The 12776-nt window shown below is 37.9% G+C and overlaps 1 protein-coding gene across 2 annotated transcripts in view; it reads right to left on the bottom strand.

Moving 5' to 3' along the window:
* Nucleotides 1-12776, bottom strand: part of abhd3 (abhydrolase domain containing 3, phospholipase) — a 39758-nt gene that overhangs the window by 11288 nt on the left and 15694 nt on the right. For both annotated transcript variants that reach the window (XM_066681961.1, XM_066681963.1), the window contains exons 3-4: nucleotides 9589-9771; nucleotides 6812-6857 (exon numbers count right to left, since the gene is read on the bottom strand). In XM_066681961.1, the coding sequence (XP_066538058.1) occupies nucleotides 6812-6857; nucleotides 9589-9771 (229 nt within the window). The remainder of the gene's footprint in view (nucleotides 1-6811; nucleotides 6858-9588; nucleotides 9772-12776) is intronic.

Here is a 12776-nt window from a genome sequence, read left to right as displayed (position 1 = left end):
ATGTGCACAGGTATTGTGCATGTACTATGTACAGGCATGTATTTTGCTGTGTAAGTGCAGTGACAGATAACTGCAGAATTAGCTGAATTAATGTTAGGTGTAATATGCTGGTGCAGTAAGGTCATTTCAGTTCAAGAAGAGAATCTTATGTAAATTATGTAAAGCAGTTTTGTGACAACATCAGTTGTAAAAAGCACTATATAAATACATTATGATTTGATTGATTGATCTTATTCACTGCATTTCACAAATTAATGATGAAATTAATGTAGTGTATGTCTGTTACCATCCAATAAACACATAGTGTGGCTTTTTAATTTTTTAAATATTTTGCCAGAAATTCTGGGATGAATGTGAATACAATTTTATATTTATATTTAGGGTAACATCTATAAAGTCACACTAACTGCAATGAAAATCTTCATGGTAAAAAAGCCAATCCATCTGTATTCAAAATGACACAGCAACTTGAAAAATCTTGACATAATGCAATTTATGCAGTGCTGAGATTGCTGTAGAATGATAGGGGATCTATTCTACAGGTCAGTGGAGCATCAGAATTATTTTGAAGCTGTAAATGTAAGGAGTGGCATTTATGGTGGTGCAGCAGGTTAGTGTCACAGTCAAACAGCTCCAGGGACCTGGAGGCTGTGGGTTTATGTCCTGCTCCAGATGACTGTCTGTGAGGAGTTTGGTGTGTTCTCCCTGTGTCTGTGTGGGCTTCCTCCGGGTGACTGTCTGTGAGGAGTGTGGTGTGTTCTCCCTGTGTCTGCGTGAGTTTCCTCCGGGTGACTGTGTGTGAGAAGTGTGGTGTGTTCTCCCTGTGTCTGTGTGGGTTCCTCCCACGGTCCTCCCACGGTCCCAAAACACGTTGGTAGGTGGATTGATGACTCAGAAGTGTCCATAGGTGTGAGTGAATGTGTGTGTGTCACCCTGTGAAGGACTGGCACACCCTCCAGGGTGTCATCCCACTTTGTGACCAATGATTCCAGGTAGGCTCTGGACCCCCCGCGACCCTAAATTGGATAAGCGGTTACAGATAATGGATGGATGGATGGAGTTATCATTCAATGAATGAATAATTGTAAGGTAAATATAGTACCTAATATTAATCTAATATTATTTTAACCACATAAAATCCCTTTTGGAGCCCTCATATATATTTTTCTCCTCGCTGGCAAAAAAAGAAAAATAATAATAAATCAGACCTAACCACCTGTATGCTACACTGACTGATGTGTAAATTAGAGTTGACCATTAGAGTAAACCCACATGGACACAGAGAGTACACTCCAAACTCTTCACAGACAGTCACAGAGAGTACCTGCGTTCCCTCATCTCAGCCGCCAAATACTTCAGCTTCTTCCTTTCAAATGCTTCCTCTACTGCATGCTCAAATGGAACTGTTAACTCTATGAAATAAACTATCCATTTACTTTCAGAGTGCAGCGCCATATCTGGCCTTAGTGTAGTTAACACAATGCACTCAGGGACCTGCAGTTTTTTACTTACGTCCACCAGCAATTTCCAGTGTCATGCTTCACCCCATCTACCAATATTTACAACATGTGCACACTCTCGAATACATTCACTGCACACTCTTGAATACATTCACCCTCACGCACAAACCTAATCAGTTTATTAATACAACCACTTGGCAATGCATTTACCTTTAAGCGTTTGCTATCCAACAAACATGCTACAACCCTTAGCACTTGATTATATCTCCATGTATACATCCCCATGCGACAAGCTAACCTTACAAACTGATACAATATGCTTCAGAGTGCCAAGCCCTGTACATAACCTACAACTGGGGCCTTCACCTACCAACTGTCCAAAGATTTTGTGAAGTTGGAAGGACAACATAAGATGCTCCAAACAAAAATTTAATACGACTTTCCTACATCGCCAACAATTTTTGCCAAGTGATCTTCCGCTTATCTAGATTCTCCCAGAGCAGCCACTGGACTTGTTTTGCCTGTGATGCTGCTGTTGCACATTGTGCGTGAATAAATCTAGTCATCATTTGTCTTCTTTCTGGTGATGTGGCTTTTCTAAACACTTTCCACGAATCACCTGACCCAAGGTCTGTTCATCCGCTTTGCACTTGGCCAATCACATCCCTTAGCTCTAATGAGCTTCTGGTTACCTGCACTGCCACTCATGGGTTCCACTTTCTCCCACTGCATCCTTCAATCCTACCAAAATCATCTTGTGACTGACCTTTGCACATTTAAATTCCTCAACTAAACTTGTGCGTGCTAGCTCTAGTACCCCTCTGCCATAACATGCCACAATACTTAAACATTGTGGCACCCCTAGCCACCTCCTTATAGCCTTCTTCATAACCCTTTCCATCCTCTCTACTTCTGTGATCAAAATGTCATAAAATGTCAACGGTCATATAATATGAGGCAGTAAGCTAAACAGCAGACACCACAATTTCAACTTCCCTGGCAGACATGATCTATCAATGCTATTAATTGCCTTGTTACTGTAGGAATCATTTCTCCTTCCATCCAAAAATGTTCTTGTACCAGTTTTCCTTTGACAATCGACAAACTTCTAGACTTGCTTGGTTTAACTTTCAGCCTAGCCAACCTTAGATTATCATTTAACTTCCAGCAACTGCGGTGTGCAAGGCACATTAGTCGTCAGGCTCATCATGTCGTCCATGTAAGCCCTCACTGGGGAAAGCTGAGTAACTACGACCCACTTAGAAGCCCTGATTACTACCTTCATCGCCATCGTAAATGCTAATGGTGAAATCGTACATCCAGACATTATACCTATTTCTAACCGCTGCCATGATGTAATAAATTCCCCCATTACAAAAGCAAAACTGAATGCCCTCAAAATATAGTGAACTGTTTCTTACAAAATCCATAACCCTCTGGTAAGTTTAGCTTCAAAACTTTTAGATTTTTTAAGCATGGCTGATTTGATGAATGTTTAAATTAAAAAGAAAAAAAAAACAAAAAAAAAAAAAACAAATCCTTCATACTTTCATTTAGTGTGTGTATTAGTGTTTCAGTGTATGTATGTGTGTGTTGTACAGATTAAATTACAGGTACAAAGCGTCCCCCCATCGACCTACATAAATGACCTCACAAACACCAAACTGTGAGAAATAAAACCACACAGGCCATATTCTCACACACACACACATTGCCTGTTTTTTCTTTACCAGTGCCTTTTTGCTCTTTCTCTCCCTGTCTAACTCCCCACTTGTCTCTGTCCACCACTCTCTCTCTCTCATTCCAACCCCCACCACCCACATTGAGTTTTGTAGGTGAAACACTCTATAAAGGATTATTACATGCCAAAAGGATTTTCTGGGAGTATGCGTGTAGTGTGCGTGAGAACCCACACACACACACACACACACACACACTCCAGTGCAGTTTTTCAGATTATATGACACCATTGTGTATAACTAGAGAAAAGGACTAAACATATATACTGATCAGCCATAACATTAAAATTACCTACTTGTTTTTACAATCATTGACCATTTTTCAGGATATACATGTACTTTATAGTTCTACAGTTACAGACTGTAGTTAATCTGTTGCTCTGCATATTTTGTTAGCCCCTTTTCACCCTGTGATTTTTTTGTGTCTAATTCACTCCTACCAGTGCTACACACACTAACACACCACCATGATACCAGTGAAACTCTAGTGGTGAGATTGATTCACCATCCAAATAATTCCTCCTCTATGGTATTCATGTTGAGGTCATGAAAATGGACTAATAAAAATTACTGAGAGCAACACGTAGACTGCAGCCTGTAATGCTAAATGGAGCTGATAAATGTGTGTAGAATCAAGAAGACTACTTGTTTTGGCTGATTTGTGTATATATAGTGTGAATAATTGAATTGTTTGCCATGATGAAATGTTTGTGTATTTGTGTAATTACATGAGCCTTTTTCACACATGAACTTCATTATCAGGTCCAGAGGTCCACCTTTGATTCCATTAAGAAACATTTTTGCTAATATGCAAAAAGGTTTTTAAACTTTTAAAAGTTTCTACACACTCACACATTTCTTAAAAAAACAAGGTTCTTTATGGAAACCAAAAGTGTTTTTTCTGTGGCATCAAATGCCCTTTGTAGCAACTTTATGATTAAGAGTGTGCAGTTATTAAAGAATGAGCGAGGGGAAGACATCACGTCCTGCAACATTCCAAGGCACATAATCTGGAAGCCAGTTCCACCACAGATGACACAGAATGGCTGAATGAAGATGTGCACTAATTCACTCAGGTACATGTAGTCAGTCATGCACAGAGTCTGGGCTCTTTAAGAGAATGCAGAGCGAGACTGGTGACATGCATACACATCGGGGACAGAGCAGTATAGTTTTTCTATCAGTGTGCTCATCTTTGCTATAATAAAGTTTCCCTCATCTTTTCTGTTTTGTTATAAAACTTAATTTTGCCTCAGCGACTTTCTTCAAACAGTCTTTAGGCCGCAGGTTGCAAAACTTGTTCTCACCTGGGTTCAACTGTATTGAGACTGTGTCTTTGCCCCGAATTAAATAATGGAAAATGTAGAAGGACTCAGCCAGTTTTAACAGCCTAATCAATATTAAATCATATTCAGAAGTAGCAGAAACACCTTAGATCTAAAGTTTGGGTTACTCAATATAAGATCACTAAACTCAAAAGTTTAGTCATCATGAATGAAATTATAAGTGATTATAAATTTTACATTATCTGTCTCATGGAAACATGGGTTAGACTAGATGAATATTCAGTACTAAATGATGCCACACCTGTAGGCTATAATTAGGTACACTAATTAAAATCTACCAAAATACCCTAGATATCATTAAAAAACAATGCAACACTTTCACTTCTTTCTAAGTTCTTTCCATAATCATAACAAATCCGGTCACAAAAAAGAACATATTTTCATCATTTAACATTTACAGACCACCAGGGCTCAACTCTCTTAAAATTCTTAAAAGAATTTAGTGATTTTGTTGCAAACCAGCTGTGTGCAATAATACAGTTATAATTGTAATTGTAAGTTATAATTTCAATATCCATTTTGAGAAGGCAGATGACCCACTGAAAATGCATTTACTTCAGTCATATACTCTGTTAGTATTACCCAAAATGTAACAGGGCCTACTCACTACTGTAGTCACACTTTAGATTTAGTTTTGATGCTAGGTCTTAACATAAATATCTTAATATCCTACCCTAAACCTCAGCAATCTCCGGCCATTAACTAATTTCATATAATTAGTCGTAATATGTGTACGTCCCCTCGCTATTTTACAAAGCGTTCACTAAAACCATCTACTGATTTATAATTTATAGAAAACCTCCCAGAACTATCCACCCCACTCCATCAGACCGAATGAAGCTAGATGTACTAACCAACTATTTAGAAAATACCAGTCGCACTACTTTAGATAGTGTGGCCCCACTTTAATTAAAAATACATTTTAAGACTGTCATGAAAAAGCAAAAAAGTTCCAAATCAGTTACACTCTCAGAGCACAAGCTCAGCATGATCAAAGAATATAAGACAAAAGAATATACCTGGGGCTTCTGTGCTTTAAAATGCTTTATGTCACACTCCAGTGCAGGGAGAGAAGCTGTGTAGAAGATATACATTTTTCACATCTGTTTACTAGGGCTGTGCCATTTCATATTGTCTGCAATAATATTGTCATAATTTTTAAAACAATTTAAAATGGTCAATATCATGATATTCTAACATGTTTGCCTAATGACATCATGCAATTAGCCATAATATGGCATACGTTCTTTACGTGAATCATTTAAGCACAGTGAAGTATGGCGGAATGGCTCTGAATTATTGAAATTACATTAAAACTTACAATAAAAATTTTTAATAAATAAAACCATTTAATATTTTTTATATTTATATTACATATATTTAAAATTATTCATATCAATATAACATTTGTGTTGCAATAGTGTTCTTGAAATTAATAAAGCATTTTTCATTGTTTTGTCATATCTCCAAGGATATCGTTATCATGAAAATATCCTAAAATATTGTGATATTATTTTAGAGCCATATCACCCACCCCTACTGTTTACATTAGTGTTTCACTACAAAACCAGGAAATTGGTCCCCAAAATGGTGACCACAGTAAACAAATCATGTGATAGCAACCCATGGATAGGTAATGTGCTGTTTTAAAATGACAAAAACAAATGCACTCAGCCATGCCTGAAGTGACCTTCAATTACAAATTATTATTTGTTTTCCACTTTATTAATTTGTATTTAGGAAATCAATGTGAATTTCAACACAGGCCCTCAAATATTTTTAATCCCAGAAAAACATTCACTATGGTGGTACCCTCAAAGGTACATATTCAATTTAGTTAGGGAACATATTTGTACCATATTCTGTAATAATTGTATATTTTAAGTTTGTGTTGATTTCATACAACAATATTTCATCTCCAGGACTTATATTATGTTCTTTTATTTTACACAGTTCTGTAATGAAGTCTTACAAATATGCACCTCTCCTTCTGAATAAGAGAATGTAATGTACCTTTAGGCAACACAACTGGACTTTAAAACCACTGTTGTACATTTAAAGGTACATTTACACTGTGTTTACCTGTAGTGATAAAAATGTACCTTTTTTTCTGACAGTGTGTACATCACAGAATACAGATATATTTGAGGACATACAGGACTCATTCTCTTTCGGTAATATCCTCGATGTGTGCTTTACAATGCAACTTATGTCATTTGTTATGTTTTTTTCAGCAGTAAGAAAACACCGGAAGGAATTGTCTCACCAGCAGCTTCTCACCAGACACACCTCTGTTGTTAAACACCACACATCTGAAAATCACAAAGAGGTAACAACAGCTCAGATATTTAATATTAAATAACAGAGGTTTCCTATACATCTGACAAAAAGCAGCTTTTGATTAAAATCTATCTATCTTAATGCTATTTCCCTCTTCCAGTAGGTTTGCCCTGCCCTCACCCCTTACTGTATTAAGATTGCAGTAAATAGTCAGTAGATTCCAACCTTTATTTTCTTTCATTTCTTTATAAGATGTAAAATGACAAAGTATTAAAATGAATGTAGCACTTGTCCTACCAAATTTTGCACATTTTACTTGTGCATGAGCATGATTTTTTTAAAATCACATTTAAATTATGATATCCATCTCTACTTTGTCTATCCTCATAAAACAAAAATGATCATAGAGAACAAGGTACAGCCTCTAATTTCAACACACACTGGTGACAATATTCAGTGTGACTTTGTTTTCCCATGTCTGGTCTGCAACCAGTCAGGAGGTTGGATCATGCTGCAGCAACCCCTGAGTCCCTGAGGGACAAATATCTAACTGTTAGAACTTAAAATGTTGCTAATACAAATTTAACATCACACATTAAATTTATATTCACTTTGTTTTCTGTTGCATGCTCTCACTGCAACATCCATATTGAAAACATTTCAGGAAATCAGAGGCAGAATTTTACTGTGTTTACTGCATTAAAATAAAACAAATATTTTTACCCTTCACGTCAGAAATAAATTTTTGGATAAGCTGGTGCTCACAAAATAACATCTTAAGCATAAAACATATTGTCAATGAGGCACAATGTTAACCTCTAACCTCTGTAATGATGACTCTTTATAATGTTAATGGTTGTTAACTAACAAGATTGCATAATTCTTGTATGTTAGAATGCATATAAAAATACACATAATATTTAGTTTTATGTTTAACAATTTACAGCAGCATAAAAGTATGTTCTGGTACAATACAGTATGGATTATTCCAGTTATATGTAAAATGCAGTTTTGGGTTTTTTTTTTTTTTAAGCATTTGCTCCAGAATAAATGAGAGGAGATCAGAGTGTGCTCAGCTAGACTGGGTGATTTTTTATTATTTTTTTGCTGCAGTATTAAAGTCAGAGTGATTTGGGCTACTGAGCTAAGCTTTAATTCATTAAGCACAGCAGGCCGGTTCCAGCCACAAGATGCTGAATGGGCCATCACTCCCCCTCCCCCATTACCCATGGTTCTCTCTGTCTGTGTGTTAATCACTGTGTCTAAGAGCCGGGTTTCTCTGCTCAGAGCAGCTTTAATGCTGGGCTCAGCTGTTCATGACTCTCTCTTTTATTTGTCTCCCTTCCTCTGCATTCTCTTTCTTTGTCACATCCCCCTTTTCCTCTCTGTTCAGGGTGATATTAATTTGATGTGGTTGTAACACTTTTAGCTGCTTTTGCTCAGAAACTGCAGCAGCAGTGTAATTCTGACAGAGGGATAGCAGACCAAGTCTTACTAGAATGGGTTAGATATGTGATGGGGTTTGGACAGTTCAGTCTGAGGATGGAATGGCAAAGGGTAAGGTTTCGGGGGCAGTGTCTAGGAATTGGACCTAAAGTTTATATTAGGTTTGAGGATGAATAACAACTTAAAAACAAATACCAAATATCAAATACCAATTGTAAACTTTAAATCAATTTGTATTTGTTATTGAGTTGGGATTTTTGTGTTCTTGGGTAGTAAATTAAAGTTTTGAGTTGGCTTATGAGATTTAACAGGGATTTATATTTGTGGGTAGGGCTGTGATAGCATGGATTGTTTCTTACCCAAAAAGCAACTACAGTTTGGTGGTTTACCAGGATGTGGTTAAAGGCCAAATTTGACCCCCTTCTATCACTACTTCTTAGAGCTTTTAACACGTTTTTCAATATATTTTGTGTTTAATATGAAATATGGAATTATCTTTGTTAATGTATGTAACCCTCTTTTTTGCTGTTTGAGAAAAGTCTTTTTGGTCAAGAAGTACATATTGTTTGTCAAAAGCCTGTAGAATTGCTTTGAAAAATGGCTTCCTGCCAGTACAAACAGGTACAATTTCTTCATGCAAACAGTCACACTGTCAGCATACACTGGTGACTGACAGCACGTGTTGTTATTTTGCTTTCATGAAGGTTTCAGAAACTCCCAACTGTCTTACATATCCCAAATATCTTACATGTCTGTATATTGTATGTACTGTATATATTCAACTGAACATTATCTGTAGATATCACTAAAACCAATAAATTATTATTAAACATCAGAAACACATAATATTTTTTATGTGTAATATTGTTATTGTATACTTGTGTCCAGTGATTCCGGGTAGGCTCCAGATCCACCAAGACCCTGAACTGGCGAAGAGGTTACAGACGATGAATGAATGAAAAACACACAATAAACAAATACTCATATATTAAATGTACTGTAACATGACTCTGAACAGAGGTGGGTGTACACTTAAGTAGCTGGTAGGGCATTGCTGTTTAGAAACTGGAGATAGGATTGGGGTTGTGGAATAGGTTTGGGTTTGTGGTTGTCTTGGGATTTCTGATACACCTGTGAGTTCTGTTACACCTGTACAAATACATATGCATTTGTTTTATGACTGTGATTGATTCCAACTCACTTGTAGCAAAGCTTGAATCACTTTGTAAAAAAATGTTGTTTTTTTTTAGTGAATGTGAGGTTAGGGTTAAGGATCAACTGAAGATGGCATTTGGTTTATTTTTGCTTCAGACTGACCTGTAGCCAAGCTCGCGGCTCTGCTGGACCATGTGCAGGATATAGGACTCTCGGCTGGTCCCGGTGAGGCCGGGCAGCAGCAGAACAGTGGGACGGCTGGGTGGGTCCGGGTGGGAGGAACTGGAGTCATTGTCAAACCAGTCCAAAGAAATCTGGCCTCCATCTGGTGCTCTGATGAGCTCACTGTAGGACACACAAAAAGATACACAACCATTGATAAACCTTTAACACACAGAGTAATAACCACATTTATATATCACTGATTTTGTGCTGTTATTATGTAGTGGATTTCATGCTTATATTAGAAGCTCCCTATTAAGGCATTTTCTACATAAACATATGAGTGGCAGTTTGCCAAATCAGTTATCGCAGTTTATTACATAAACAAAAATGTTCCAGTAATTATTTCATACATTAATTTAACCGCTGAAGGTCACTGGACAGTAAAATAAAAGCAATAGAAGTTATTCAATATTTCTAAGGTTAAATTAATTTATATTTTGAAGTTCATGGCAGGAGTTTACAGCAGGTTTGAGAGAATGATGCATCAGCTTGGATCAGGTGTGTGTGTGTATGTGTGTGTGCGTGTGTGTGTGTGTGTGTGTGTGTGTGTGTGTGTGTGTGTATGTGTGCTCTGTTACAGTAGAAGGCCTCTCCACTGACTCAGCTTCTCTCCACTCTCCAAGTGAGGGATAATGCGAACCAAGAGTGTAATTTCAGAGTCTGTATTAAATATGCACTCCAGGATCACCGTCCACTCTCAATGAACCGACCATCACACCATCACAAGAGGAGATAAGCTTTAACGGAAACACACCTTCAGCATTGCTCAGCTTTGTTTGCATGGCATTTCTTCCCAGAAGTTATTTATCTTTAACATTTTAATGTTTATGGGCGGCACAGTGGTGCAGCAGGTAGTGTTGCAGTCACACAGCTCCAGGGACCTGGAGGTTGAGGGGTTGAGTCCCACTCCAGGTCTGTGAGGAGTTTAGTGTGTTCTCCCTGTGTCTGCGTGGGTTTCCTCCAGGTGACTGTCTGTGAGGAATGTGGTGTGTTCTCCCTGTGTCTGCACTTTTACAACAAAATTACATGCATCTTTCCCCAGAAGGGACATCATAGGGATTTAATTTATAAATAAAAGTATGACCATGTATATTTCCATTTTTGCTGAAGTAAATATCTGATCTTTAATGGCAACATGAGCCATCGCAGTCACAGAAGCATTCAAAAATTTTTACAGGTTCTTCCTAGTCCACCTCACACCTTTCCAAAAAGTGATAATGAAAATTGGGAACAGACCGTATTATAAACACAGAGAAAACCAGGAATTAAAATGTGATACTAAACAGGAAAAATACCATTGCTTAATCAGACCAAGTAACTGAGAACTGAATTATTAAATCTCTTTGGGACCCATACATGTGTAAACCAATCTGCTCACTTTTACTGCTGTTTGGAACATCATAAAGATGAAGTTGCATCTTTGAGAGATAGAAGTAAATCTAGCTTCACTATTTCTTGAGATCTGAAAAATATCCATTTATTTCTATCTATCCTAACAACACCGTAAGGGTTGTACCTAGCTGTCAAAATGTCCTTCTGTTGTTCTCAGAACAATGGACTGGCCATCCTAGAACATGGACATCAACATCACTGAATTTGTTTGGTGTTATTTAGATTGTATGAAGCAGAAAATGCAACGCCAAGCCAAGATTCTGCTGAATTCTTTCCCTAAATGCTGAAATATCCCTGCAGAATAAAAAAAAGCTTGTTTGTTAAATATTTTACAAGATTATAAAATGAATATCTTGGATTCATTTGTTGTTTCTGACTTTAATACAGAACTGCATACATAAACAGTATATGTAGATGTACGTGCATTTACCTATATAAACATGTTTGTGTGACTAGAGAGATAAACTGAAAATGCTTGAGTGAGCCTAACATAGCATGGCCTGCCTCATATTCTCTTTAGGATCGGTTTCTACCAGCTACCCACACACACAAACACACACAAAATATAAGAAAATATGTGTTCATATTCTTATACAGTTGGAAAGCCTGTCAATTTTAAATGGTGCCACATTTGTAAGGAACATACATTTGTGGGATGATCAGTAGGGATGAGTATGTGGGTTGCGCCCATGAAAAATTTACCAAATCCTCTCTGACAAAGCCAAACAACTTATTTTGTGTGATGGTGTGGGGCGGCATCTCCCTCACTGGAAAAACGAGGCTTGTCATCATTGGACGCAATCTCAGTGCAATTCTGCAACCAGTGGCCCATTTCTCATTTCTCCACATTCTGGGACCAAACTGTATCCTCCAAGATGACAACACTCGCCCCCACAGAGCGGGGTTCATCAGAGACTACCTCCAGAATGTGGGAGTGGAGAGGAGGGAATGGCCTGCCAGCATCCTGACCTTAACCCCATTGAACACTTGTGGGATAAGCTTGGGCGTGCTCTTTGTGCCAGAGTGACCAACACAACCACGTTGGCTGACTTGCGACAAAAGCTGGTTGAAGAATGGGATGCCATCACCACAGCAATGTGTGACCAGGTTTGGTGACCAGCGTGAGGAGGAGGTGGAGGCTGTTGTGGCTGTGTGTGGTGCTTCCACACGCTGCTGAGGCTCCTGTTTGTTAAATGAATAAATTGTTAAATTGCCAATACGTCTTGTTTCTGTTTCTTATTTCAATCATCCAGTCACCACACACCAAACGAGTCAATGGCAGAATAAGTTGTTTGCCATTGGCAGAGAGGATCTGGCAAATTTTTCATGGGCGCAACCCACATACTCAGCTGTACTGCTTATCCCACAAATGCATGTTCCTTACAAATGTGGCACCATTTCAAATGGAAATTAACAGGCTCCAACGGTATAAGATTTATTGCCAAGAAGCATTGTTACAACAAAGAAATAATCTACCAAATTTCCTTACTTTTTTGCACTAAGTTTATATATATAACACTGCACTAGGCTTAGGTGGATGAAATCACACACTTCTCTGTGTTTCTGTACCAGTGAAATAGCTGAAAGAATGAATGTGCAGCTGCTGCAGCTGGTCAAGCACACGCCCTTGACTTCCATGGCATTACACTCTATCACTCAAAAGTTTTCAGTACATTACTGTACACTGCAGTAAGGCAAGACACGGCAAGGCAAGTTTATTTATAGAACAACTT

The sequence above is a fragment of the Hoplias malabaricus genome, chromosome 9, assembly GCF_029633855.1.
Source record: "Hoplias malabaricus isolate fHopMal1 chromosome 9, fHopMal1.hap1, whole genome shotgun sequence".
Taxonomy (NCBI): Eukaryota; Metazoa; Chordata; class Actinopteri; order Characiformes; family Erythrinidae; genus Hoplias; species Hoplias malabaricus.
Note: the sequence above shows the minus strand (reverse complement) of the source record. Positions and strands in the feature narration are given on the sequence as shown.